The sequence below is a fragment of the Fringilla coelebs genome (assembly GCF_963513975.1).
Source record: "Fringilla coelebs genome assembly, chromosome: 8".
Lineage (NCBI taxonomy): Eukaryota > Metazoa > Chordata > Aves > Passeriformes > Fringillidae > Fringilla > Fringilla coelebs.
The window spans coordinates 25,293,713-25,306,508 of NC_140066.1; the positions used below are offsets into that span (position 1 = coordinate 25,293,713).

At 45.1% G+C, this 12,796-nt stretch overlaps 1 protein-coding gene across 1 annotated transcript; it reads left to right on the forward strand.

Moving 5' to 3' along the window:
- The first annotated feature begins 2,475 nt into the window (after nucleotides 1-2,475).
- LOC311156482 (glutathione S-transferase omega-1-like) lies at nucleotides 2,476-8,619 on the forward strand. Its single transcript, XM_084210439.1, has 6 exons — nucleotides 2,476-2,605; nucleotides 2,710-2,818; nucleotides 4,282-4,504; nucleotides 5,489-5,590; nucleotides 7,717-7,823; nucleotides 8,088-8,619. The coding sequence occupies exons 1-6, from the start codon at nucleotides 2,572-2,574 to the stop codon at nucleotides 8,239-8,241; spliced, it is 729 nt and encodes a 242-aa protein (XP_084066565.1). The 5' UTR covers nucleotides 2,476-2,571; the 3' UTR covers nucleotides 8,242-8,619.
- Nucleotides 8,620-12,796: the final 4,177 nt, after the last annotated feature.

Consider the following 12,796-nt stretch of genomic DNA (forward strand, 5'->3'; position numbering starts at 1 on the left):
GCCGCGGCACCCCCGCGCCCTGGCAACAGCAACGGCGCCCGCCATTGGCCGGGCTGGGAGCACGCAGCTGATTGGCCCGCGCCCCTACGCCAGCCAATCAATGAGCACGGGCGGGTATTTAAGAACTCAAGGGGGTTATGGCCCCTCTCGCCTGAGTAGCGAAGAGCGTGAGGGGTGATGTAGGAGCTCTTGTTAATAAGATGGGGTAGTTCTGCTCCTGAGCTACTGATATCTGTGCCCTTTCACCTGGAAAATCATTGCTGCTGAATCAAGTGTAGGAGTGCATCAGCCTTGGGAGAGAGAGAGACTGTGGGCTCCATCTCTTGGTCACCCTGCATCTCATCCAGTGCCAAATGCCCGTCTCTTTGCAGGACAGCTGTACCTCTTTTCCCGTTGTGTCTTGTGTCTTTCTGGAGTCACCGTCCCTAAAGGTGCTCAGGAGGGGTCTGGATCTGGTGCTGGGTGATGATCTTGAATGATGATCTTCCAACCGTGATGATCCTGTAACTCTAAAAGGTACAGAAGTTCTTTTTGGGTGGTGTACAATAAAGCTCCTGATGCTTCAGAGTGAGCTGAGGAGAAGTTTTCCCCAGAAAAAAAAGAGAAAGTACACCTACAGGCTTTCCCTCTGTACTTGAAGCTTTTAGCCTGGTAACACAGTAAGAACCTCTAAGTATTTAAAAAATAGATTACCTTTCCTAAGGGAGGACTGTTATTTATAGTGTGTTGTTTGTGTTAGCTTGCTGTAACTTCCCTGTAGCGTGGCAGTGTGCAGTTTTGCCATTCTGGTGTGCACTCACAGTGCTAGAGGGCAATGCGTGGAGAGTGGCATTTCTGTCCAGAGGCAGCAGGACAAGCCCATTCCTCACCTCCTGTCTCCACAGGCACTCTGCATGCCAGGCAGCACCTGGAGACAATGAGGAAGTGGATTTATTTTCTTTGGTACTTCTGAGGGCCTATTGTAGTGTGTGGGTCTTGTGATGCTGGTCTGAGTTCCTACATGCCTGTCTCCAGGCTGTGAGTTAGCAGACGGCCTGTGTGTTTCATAATTGCTATAAGAAATCTCAAATCATTTTCTCTGTTTTCATCAGGCAAAATTTTGCTGAATCTTTACTAAGGATAGATACTTAGAGGAATAAGGACTATGTCCTTATTCTAAAATGATCCTAAGCGATTTTCTTTATGGAGAAATTTTTTTTGTCGGCAAAGAACATCTTATGTACAGGTTCTGTTTGCCTAGGGCATGGCAGACTTGTGCAACAAATTACCACTCCCTTTCTGTGCTGAGCTGCTTAAGGTATGCATAATCAAGCAGTGGTGACTCAACAAAAATCATGTACTTCCATTGCAATGGATAATGGTGTCATGGTAATGTTACTAGTGACTATCTCGGTGTTTATCTGCAGGTGAGATCCCCACAGAAAATATTGGTCTTTGTGACCAGGTGTCTGAGGCCCAACTCCAGTGACAAAACCAAACCAAAACAGGTAGGACTTGTTCCCTGTGTAAGCACAGATCCACTGATGGGACTGGAGAATGCTCTGTCAGCCTGGGGGTTTTATAGGAGTATGTATTGCCAGGAGGGCCAGGATTTTCCCTCCCTTTGGCAAGAGCTGTGCCAGCCCACTGGTCCCTACAAATGTGCTGTTTCCATTAATGTACAGTGCCAACCTGAAGATTGGTGAGTGGAGCCACAGGAAGGGAATCACTTTACCTCTGTGGTCAGAAATCAACTTGGACACTGTGAATATATGAAAGTCATTAAGAGGAAAGCATCTCCATTTCCATTATTATACTTCAAGGAAAGCTGGTACAAGGAAGGCACTGGTACCCTAATCTCAAGTGAAGAGGGAGCAAAGGTATGGAGGAGACTTCAATCTGTGCTTTGGTTCTTTCTTTTGCTCTTTGTGGGAACACTGATGTTCCCACAAAGACATTTGCAGAAGCAAGCATGAATCCTTCTATAACTGCTCTGTAGTAATTAAGTTAGATTTAACTTTTGCTATGCTGTGTTGTTTGCTGGGTTGTTATTTCCTCTCAGGGTTTTTATTATGAAGCAGAACAGCTGCAGGAGAGATAAACCCTTCTTGTTACCCTCAAGGAGGGGTTGGATGGGGTTTTGGAGGGTGGTGGGTGATGCAGGAGGAGGCATTGAGGGGAACCTGGTACCTCAGCAGCTGCTGGCCTGCTTATAGATATACCTGGCCCGTGAGGTGGAGTTTGCATGAGTGTCCTGCCTCCACGGGAATGCCGGAGGTGGTTGTGCACTTATTTGTAAACGACGAGGGAGAGCATGGAGAGCAGCTGAGCAGTGCCTGTCCCAGCTCGGTGGGGCGGGCGGCCAGCTCAGGGAGAGAGAGAGACCACCGGGCAGCTCTGGGGGTCAGCAGCGGCAGCAGCGCTGCCCCGGGACCGGAGGGAGGTGGGAGTGAGGGAAGGGAGGCAGGGAGAGAGGCGGGGCCGCACACCCGTCCCCCGGCGGGCGGTGCCGGCGGCCCTGGGCCGGGCGCTGCGGAAGGGCCCTCACAGATCGGAGCCGTCGCAGCTCGGAGCCCATCGCGCCGTGTCGGGATGTCGGGCGATCACTCCCGCAGCCTGGGCAAGGGTAAGCGCCGCGGGGCCGGCACAGCTCTGGAGATGGGGCAGGGCCGGCACAGCTCTGGGGCTCGGGCAGGGCCGGCGGTCACAGTCCCTCTGCTCTCCCCGCAGGCAGCGCGGCGCCGGGCCCGGTGCCCGCGGGGCTGATCCGGCTCTACAGCATGCGCTTCTGCCCCTACGCGCAGCGGACGCGCCTGGTTCTCCGCGCCAAGGGCATCAGGTGAGCTCCGGCCCGCACGGAGCAGGCGGCGGGCCTGGCTTCCTCCGATTCCTAAATTAAACATCCATGAACGAACTGCTTGGGAAGAGGCTTCTGTGCGTGATTTTGCTCTGGAGCTTGAATGAGTACGGTGTGTACGAAAGCAGCTGCATAAAGGCCCAAAGTAAAAACCCCAAGCTGATTTTCGTTTATAGTTTTTGCCCTGAGTAAATGTGAGTAGAGACATAACAAACAGTGTTTTGATGTGAATGGCTGTGAAAATTCTAGAAGCTCCGGATATTCAGTTGTTTCTGTTGTGTCACTGCCCAGCAAAACACACTAAAGAGTGAATAGCCTTTTTAAAAGAGGAAATGTGCTGTGTTCCTATAACATTGTCTTGTTCTTGTGCTGTAGTAAGTTAACAAAATTCAGCGTTTGTGTCTTTTTCAAGATAGCCATATCAGCATTCTTGAATGGGGTCTAGTGTCTCCCTCAGGTACAAATTAAAATTAACCATTTTTTCCATCTTTTTGTGGTTCTGCCAAGTCCAAGGCCTGACAGTGGTTTGTTAACCAGCACAAGGCTGGGAGTTCATGTTGGAATAGGGAATGCTAAGAGGTCTCTTGATGGTAAGATGAGAGTTGAGTTAGTTAATTTTGTTTTTTACATCGGTGTTTTGGTTTTGGAGGAGTAGATGCAATAAAACTTGTGGGTCAGTTTTATTCTATTTTTATTTAGTGTCTTTGGACTGATTTTGGATCTGGAAAGTTTGTTGTAGCATAGTGATTTTGGAGGGGTTTTATGGCTACCTAGATGTGATGTTACCTTCTGGTAACTTCATAGTTGTTTTGAAGGCTCAGCTGTATTTAGCAGACCTTTGGGCTTAATAGGAATTTTCTGGGGTCACACATATGACTTAACATATAACTTCTGTTTTTTTAATATAGACATATTATTTCCCATGGCTTTTTTTTAATCAATATCTATTTGCCTTTACCCTAAGCAGTTGTTCCTTATGAGGCCATAGGTTGGGAATATAAGTAGGAAGGATGCTCTCCTGATTGTTCTTTGGTGTAAGGGCAGCTTAAGTTTCAGATGCATTTCTTAACTGAGGTGTAGCTCATTTGCAGTCAACTCCTTCTTTCTTAGACTGCTCCTGAACTCACATGTGGTGAGTGTGCTGAGTTCAAATCTTTGGTTTTGGCCTGGTAGTTGGGTGCTTGTTAAACTAATAAAATACAAGCATGCAGTCTGCAGTCAACTCATTGCAAGTCAGTGTGTGCTTTCTCCAGCAAAGTATGGCAGTACTTCTGTGTCAAAGGATTAGTCCTGCAAACAGCTTCAAAGAAAGCAGGGGAGTACAGGGGCTTGAGGGTTGAGCCTCTCAAGTACTGAACTGTTGAGTTGACTGCATTTCACCATGGTATGGGGTGGACTGGAGCAGAACTGAGCCTGTCTGGGTCTTGTTTCTTTTGCTCTTTTAGCCATGAAATAGTAAACATCAATCTGAAGAACAAACCTGACTGGTACTTTGAGAAGAACCCCTCTGGGCTGGTTCCTGTTCTGGAGACCAGCAAGGGCCAGCTGATCTGGGAGTCCCCAATCACCTGTGAATACTTGGATGAAGCATTTCCAGGGAAGAAGCTGATGCCTTCAGACCCCTATGAGCGAGCTTGTCAGAAGATGCTCTTGGAAGACTTCTCGAAGGTACTGTGTGATCAGAGTGGGACTGTTCCTGACTTCACCATTGCACCAAAAACTGCAGCTCTGTTGCTGATGTTGAAGGCAGGGTCTGTGTCTGGGATGAGCATTTCAATAAGCAGAGGGGATATTTGGGGCCTTTTGCTGAGAGCGCATACAATCCACTATGTCTCTGAATTGCTCCCAGAATTATGGGCAAGGTTGGATGCAGGAAGGCATCCAAGCAAGTGAAATTTGTATGACTGAGGTAGGGTTTTGAGTGTCCTACAGTAGAGCAAAAGTTAGCAGACCAAACTAGCCAAAGATGTGAGAGCTGGGAAGTGACAATTGCTGTATTTTATTCTGATCCTTTTTGTAGGAAGTACTGTGTGAATGCAGGATGTGGGAAGTGCCTGACTGAGAGAGCCTAAAACCATGGGCAGGAGATGGCACATGGCTGTAAACATGTGACTTGTGTCGGGAGGCTGGTGTTGGCTCTTATTTGGGGTTGGAGCTGGCTGACTGGAATTAACCTCTCTGTACATTCAAACATGCAAAGCATGTGATTTGAGGAGTCTAGGAAGTGAAAGAAGTCACATGGATATGAGACAGGAGAGAAAGAAACAGAAGATGCAAAGGGTGTGGACAAAGAAAGGGAATAAAAGGGAGAATGTATTTGCAACAGGCTTTTGTAAATAGACTGAATGGAAAGAGGTGTGTTACAAGAAAGAAAATGTGCAGATAAGGAAACACTTTTCACTATTCTCTTCTTATTACAAGACTAAAGTTCATTACTGTTTTTATTAATTCTTCCTCTAAGCTTTTGCTTGCCTTTTATGAAGTATAGAAGATTTTTATCAATTAACTTTATGTAGCTCTTTAACATCAAATCTCTTAAGATTTAATTTGCATTTAATATCTTAACATCTAAGTTAACATTTTAAGTTTTGAGTGACTAACTTGTATTCTTGTAATAGGTGCATTAAAAACTTTATACTTTCCTTTGTCTAGATAACATCCTTGCTTTTCAAGCATGTTTTGGCAGTCAAAGATGGACAGGACACCACTGCACTGAAAGCAGAGATTGCTGAAAAGTTTGGCAAACTTGAAGAGGTGAGAGTATTTCATAATAATGAGGAGATTACCAGCCTTTATGTGTTCCCTTTTTTCCTTTCATGCTGTGGCATTTGGAGGTAGAGCTCTCATTTAGTTCGTAGTTACCACTATGCAATGTCTCAATTTATTACCCTCAGCCCAGGATGCACAACAGCACCACTGGAATAAATTTCAAGGACCAAAAGTAGCTAAACTAAACTTTATCTAATGATAAAGACTGTGTAGACTTGTAGAGATTTTTGAGTCTAGCAGACTGCTGTTGTCTTGGATATCTTTGTTCTGCTCTAAGTGAAGGAGACCTTGCAGCATGTACTAAGAGCAAGGGCTGAAGAGTCTGAACTGCTGAAGAGCATCTGTGCTGAACCCAACCAGTGCAGGTACCTTGGTGATGACATAAAATCTTTTGCATTCTAGAGCTTATCTTTGGGGGTGGGTGGAAGCAGAATGTAATGTGTGCTTTGTAGAAATCCAACCGTGGACCATGTTCTGGTACTGGTGGTGTAATGCAACTTTAGAGGAGCTCCAGGAAGTGTCAGGTGACTTTGATGCTGTGTTAGCCACTTGACAGTCCGTGTCAGTAATGGTTCTTGGCTAATCTGAACAGCTGTTGCACTTGTCTCTGTCATGAACTCATTCCTTCTGTCTTTGGCATCCACAGCCAATGCTTGGGTGGATCAATGAAGAACAGTTCCTCCAGAGTATTTCTGTTTTGGTGCAAAGCTGCCAATAGCTTTTTAATTCTTTCCTAGTTCTCCTAACACTCTGGTGCATTCTGCTTTCCCATCCCCTTGGGCTCTCAAAACACAGTTGTTTCCAGGGTAGTCTTGTCCATCTGATCAGACTGAGGCTGGAGTAGTGCAGATGATGAGTTCCTGGGGGAAGTTGTGTGTTTCACTTCCCTGAAACACAGATGTATTAAACATTAAAGAAGGATTAACCTTCCTGCTTGATTAATATTGTGAAATAACTTGGCTGTTCCTTCAGTGTCTCTATTCTACTATACCCTGAATGATTTTACAGCAGCAGCTGATGGTCAACTGTGAATGAGAGGCTAAAACATGTCCATGCAAACTTCCCTCAGTGTATTGCAGGATATTCCAGAGGAGAAGTGCTTTGGAACACTTCTGTGTTTCGATTTCTGCTGCCCAACAGAGGGGGCTGTGTTCCCATCACTGCCTCTGTGCAGCTGCTGGTTGTGTTCTGCCAAGCACCTGGGAGCTCAAACAGCTCCATGCTTCCTGAAGGGCTACTTCAAGATGTCTACTAGATCATGGGAGTTATGGGCAGGCAGTAAATGCCACGTGAGTGTATAGGGGGTGTGTGTTCAAAAAGACCAAGACTTTTAAGGTCCTTTGAGTTCCACCTTTAAAACACCAAAGTGCCCAAAAATAGAGGCACTAATCTAGAGCCACTAATCTAATGAAAGAGGAGAACAGATTCTGGAGGGTCATTACAGCATATTAAACTTGGGTAACCATGGCACTTAAAAATGCATCAGAGTCATAAATGTAACATGCGGCATGCTTTGTTGGCCATGCTTTCTGTGCTGAGCTTTGAGAAGGATCCCTTTCTGGTGTAAGTTACACTTGCTTCCTGTTGCCTTTGCACCTGGAATCAAATGCAGTTTGAGATGCAATGTTAGAAATGCTTCCCTGACACCACTTGGCCTCAACTGCTATGGGAAAAGAGTCCCTGCTAAAATGGTGCTCTAATTTAGCAGGATGATTAATTTAGCTGGATTTATTGCTCAGGAAATGAATGCTTACTGCTGTGTTGGATTAGTCTGTGCCGTTTATGCTTTATGACAAGCGAGAGATCACAAATATTCTGAGCTAAACTCCTCTTTGTTTGTGCACATGCTGCAGCTTGTTAGTGGTTCATATTTCGTGACAGATTTTGAACCTCTGGAGAAGAGCTGGGCTGAGTTTATGAAATAGCAGCAATAGTATTGATCTTAACTATACTGACTCTGCTAATACTGTGTGCACAAGAGAAATATACTGTATCTCCTTCATTTGCTCACTGATCCCTGTCGTGTGCCTGCCTTCCACAGTGGGGTTTTTGTGTAGTGTTCTGCTGCACTTTTCCTTTGGGGGGCAGCTGACACCTCTCACCCTTCCCAGGTTCTGTCCAAACGCAGCACGGTGTTTTATGGTGGGGACTCAGTCTCAATGGTTGACTACATGATCTGGCCGTGGTTTGAACGTCTGGAACCATTCCAGCTGAAGGAGTGAGTACTTTGCCTGACTTCTGGTGTGTTCTGAAGTGCCTCAGCATCAATATTCCTGGTGTACTCTGCAGCAATGGGCCACTTTTGGGGGCCGCTGAAGAAAGCTTGTATTGTGTTGCAGTTTGGGGGAAGCATCTTGCTCTGAACTGGACATTGTACTGGGACAGAGAAAGTAGTAAAATGGAGCTTTTCAAGCTGTTTTGTTTCCTTGATGTCCTCCAAATTTTCCGTTTGCGTTGCTCAGTCTCTTCCTTTTTCCTGTAGCTCTTTGAATCACACCCCAAAGCTCCAACGCTGGATGGAGGCCATGAAGGAGGACCCTGCTATCAAGGCTACAATAACTGACCCACAGACATACAAAAACTACCTCCAGCTGTATCTGAAGAACAGCCCTGAGGCATGTGATTATGGGCTCTGAAGTGCTAGTAGGAATGTGCTGGCTGAAGTGTTAGTGCTGTTTTTCAGTGTGGGAAATCAGTGTAGTTTGGTGGGGGCTCTTCTGTGGTTGCATTCATCATGGGGAATAAATCTGTGCTGAAAAGGCTGAGAAACCTTCTGTGAACTCCCCTCCTTCCTGTTGGGGGAAGGATGTGCTGGCTTCAAGCAGGAGATGGAAAGTCATTGTTGGTCATGAATATTACGTAAAGGAAAATGTCTCTAGTCAAGAGGTGATGGTCTGTAATCTCTGGGCTCTTTCTAGGCATTGCAGTGGGCAGTCCCTGAACTGATGCTGCTACCTGATTTAAAAATTGTAATACTTGTGTCTTGAAAATGAATAAAAAACAATCAGTGTCTTCAGACAGTTTTTCCTTCCTGTTTCTGGGCAGCTGTTAATCACTGGACTGGTTCTAGTAAGGGCTTCCAGTTTTTGTTAGATATGCTAGGGGCGTGTATGGCTATAATCCTTCTCTGCCCTTCTGAAGTACTGGTGTGTTTATTCTAGGTTCTAACCTAAAGGCTGGAGTAAGGAGTAAAGCCAATAGAAACAATATCCTGAGCAGGACATTGGTTTTCTGTTCTCAGAGTCTGAAGCATTGCTCTGCTTGTCCAGATGTAGGTAAAATCAGAGAGCAGAAATGAAAGGAGTTTAGTCAGAACATTCTGCTGGTGATGTCTTGCTGCTGGTGAAGGAAAGACTGTGTTCTGTTTCATCAGGTAAGTGGCAGGATCAGAGCTTTTCAGTTGAGCTTTTTAGCTTCAAGATGATCTTTGAAGCTATCCTGTATGTTAATACAGCAGTGTGGGGACAAGATTAGTTGAAGCACAAGCAGTCACAGGAGAAACTTTCTTTCTATCCTGTTTTTTCTTTTTTTTTTCCTGTTCACATCTGTGACTTATTCTGACGTTGCTCAGTTCTGTATGTCTGTCAGAGCACTAGCAACCCAAACTAGCCATAATTCCAGGGGATAAGCACACAGAAAGAAATGAGGCAAAGCAGAGTGTCCCAGGGCAGGGATGTGGTTCCCATGGAAATGAGGTGGTTGTCATGAGAGATGCAAGACTGTTCCTGTCTGCCTCCCATTGCAGTGAGGTGAGTTAGCATAGCAGACTATGGTGGTTCATGGGTTTTGTGGTAGTTGAGACACTGGAAGTCTTGGAGCTTTTCCAGAGGAAAAGTAGACTGATCTTTTTCCTGCAACATGTTCTGCTCTGGCATAGTAACTGAGGTGGTGCATGCTTGTGTAACTTCAAGTAGGAAAGAGATTTGATGAGGAAAAAAGAATGAGCAGGAACTTGGTCTGTCAGCCTGTGGCTGTTGGAGAGGCTTGTTTATGCTCTTACTAGGTTTAATTCAACTATGTAGCTTTTCCCCTCCTGTTTATCTTTGTGGCTTTTAAACACATCTGGCACTACTTAGAAAAATAATAATTATGCTGCTGTTCCTTCTAGAATACTGTAGTTTTAAAAAGTTTCCAGTCGGGATGTGTTGCTACATATGTTTCGTAGATTGTCAGAGAACCCAGAGGGAGCCAAGAGCTGTGAAGTGTTGTCAGGATGTGGATCTGGGCCCTTTCATTAGATGAAAGCAGGGCTTGAGCTTTTTAAAGCCAATGTCTCTGAAGTAGTGTTGGTGGGATCTCAGTGGCAAGCTTCCAAGAATTAACTGCAGAGCATTTTGGTTTTATTAGCAGCTCTGCTTTGTGTAAGGCTTGTTAAAAGTTGTTAGGATAGTGCTAGAAATATTAAAGTTTGGTCCAATATGTTATTTGACTGTAGTGGGAGATGTGACATTAGGGAGATCCAGTAATAGGTTAAGAGCAGAGATCAGCATCCAAAAACTGAACTGGCTCTAGCCAGACCACAGTAACCCAGAGATTGTTTTATCTGAACAGAAAGAAATGCTCTCCCCATCTTTATTTAGTGGCTGTAGTGTACCATTATAAATGTGCTACTTCAGCAAAAAAAAAGTAAAATGAAATATTCTGCCTTATAATTTACTATTAAATATCTGTGTTCTAAAACCCCAAGCAGACAGCTGGGGTCTTGAACTCATTACAGCACAGCAAGAAATACAGGCCTCAGGCAGAGTGTTTTTAATGTGGTAATGAATCTGCAATAGTGGCCCAGTCTTGAAAGGAAAAGACAAGTTATGTGGAATGGACTGGCTCTCTCCTTTCAGGGTGGATGTGTAAAGGAGACATTTACATTTTAAGCATCGGTCAACAGAAGAGAAAGATTGAAGTCTGTAAGGAAAGGATCAAGCAGATGAACAGCTCTCCCCTTTGGTCAGAGCTCTCAAAACCTTTTGTGGATCGGGTAGTACAGTAAGTAGGTCTTGCCTTCTGCTCCAGGTTTTGCCCTTGAACATGGTTAGTGCTCTTGCTGTTGAAAAAAGAGAGTGCTTGTTTGTTTTCTGTTATTGTGCCACCAAATATAACTGCTACTAGCACAGGTTAAAAAAGATAAATTCAGTATCAAGAAAACAAGGACAGAGTCTGTTTTAAAAAAATAGTGAGTTTAGTAGCATGATGGATAATAAATACTTCAGGTTAGCAAAGCATTGGGTCTTGCTCTGTCCTGCATTTGTAGCATGTCCCATCCTTGAGATGTTTGGTAGCCTCATACAAGATGTGTTCAGTGTTTGTTCATTATTATTTTCAGGGTCCTTTATATTGAAGCTAAGAGAAAGGTAGAGGGGAGCCAAGATGGGAGGAAGGAATGGGGATCCCAGGTTCTCAGATCTGGAAAGTTTTGCTGAGTTTTGGGTAAGTTGAGTGGGAACCTGGGTGAATGGGACTGCAGCTATAACAGAAGGCCCTTGCTTGGGGAAATTGTTGAGAAGTTTCTGTCTAGGGAGGTATTAAAAGGGCCAGTGTTTCTTGCACTGAAAGTGGTAGTAACTGGATATACTGGTTTGAAAAGTTTCAAAAATAATGTTCTACAGACACATGGAACACTTGTGTCAACTTCACGCAGATACCTGTGGATTTGTTGCTTTTTCTAGTCAATCAAAAAGGAAGAGAAAAGGGAATCTCAACTTTTTGCTGTTTCACTTAATCTCAGATTCTTGCCATGCTTAATTTAGCAGCTGTCTGTCCTGCTCACCAGACAGGCCTGGCTGTTATTGCATATGTTGGGCAGTAGGTATTGGCACAGGGTTACATGTCCTGGGACTCCCCAGTTTTCCACTGTCATGACATCTGTAATGTTCTCCTGCATTAGCAGGGTTTGAGAGCTGGCTGTTTGTTATCCTCTCTCCTGTCTTTACTAATAGCCCGATTATTTCACTGTTCCTCAGACACAGATTTCACTTGGGAATGGCTCGTGAAAATGCAGTCCCTCTAAAGTCATGAGTTCAGGGGCAATTTTACTAAATCACCCCCATTTTCTGTAAGATGGAAACAGTCTTTTCTACTGCTGGTCCAAAGCCAACAGGGATGGCAGTTGCTGATTTATCTGAGTGAAGTAATGATGCCATGTGATGTCATTAGTATTTTTCCCCTTCTACAACACTTTGATTTACTAAACCAAGAGTTTCAAAACTTGTGTCAGTGAGATGCAACTGTGCTTGTGTGACAGCTGTTTAGCAGTCTGCAATAACACTGTATCTGAGTCCAGGGGGAGTGAGAATGCAGCTGGTGTGAAGGGGTTGATGTGTGGAGCCTGTTCCGTGCCTCTCACAGCATCTTCTGGTGAGCAGGAAGCAGCTTGTGAGAGCTGCAGCACGTGCTGCAGGTTTGTGTCTTAGAACCACCACCCTTGGCAAAGCTGATGGAAAAAGCCATCTCTCCAGGGGAAAGGGAGCCAGGAATAGGGGCAGTGAACAGCCACAAGCTGGGTAAGGAACAGAGTGTTTCCTGTAAGCTGCAAACCATTTGCATGAGTCACCTATGTGACTGCACAGCAAAAGCATAGGAGGGCAGAGAAAAAAGGAAAAAAGCTGTCAGCTTCAAACTGCCTGAAGAATCAATGAGGACCAATAGAGACATTATGAATTAATGCTGTCCTTCCTGCAGCTCTCTGCAGCATTCCTGCTACCCCAAAGGATGCTTTTGTGCCTTTCCTTCTGTGACTCAAACCATCCTCAGAAGGGAGCTCTCAACAAGAATGTGCTGTGGGCCAATCCACAGGTTGGAGCGTGGGTGTTTTTTCCCCTATACATTCATCACAGCTCTCTTCTGGGCCTGTTTAGGCTTGGAAGCAGAGTTTGTCTCCTCTTACTTGTAGTAATTAAGGTGTGGTCATTAATCAGCTGTTTGTCTTTGTGAGACAACAGTTCTGATATAACCTGTGCATTCAAGTCCCCAGATGAGGTGCCTCAGTTCCTCTCCATATGCTTTATGTGTCTTGGCTGTTCTCTGCTGGTCTGTCTCTGCTCTGGATCAAACCTTTCACTTCCAAAGCTTTGCCAGGTGTGGCTCTGGCAGGGGAGTCAGTGTGGGGCTCTGGTAGACAGCTGCATGTGGGCAAGCCTTGCTTTTCTCTAGTTTTGGATACAGGAGGTTTGTAACCCTGACTTGATGTGATGGGCC

What these genes read in the sequence shown, in the direction of transcription:
- LOC311156482 (XM_084210439.1), top strand. Translation starts at nt 2,572, where the DNA reads ATGTCGGGCGATCACTCCCGCAGCCTGGGCAAGG. An exon ending in CTCCGCGCCAAGGGCATCAG is followed by an intron (nt 2,819 to 4,281) that starts GTGAGCTCCGGC and finishes TTGCTCTTTTAG; the next exon opens with CCATGAAATAGTAAACATCA. An exon ending in TCTTGGAAGACTTCTCGAAG is followed by an intron (nt 4,505 to 5,488) that starts GTACTGTGTGAT and finishes TCCTTTGTCTAG; the next exon opens with ATAACATCCTTGCTTTTCAA.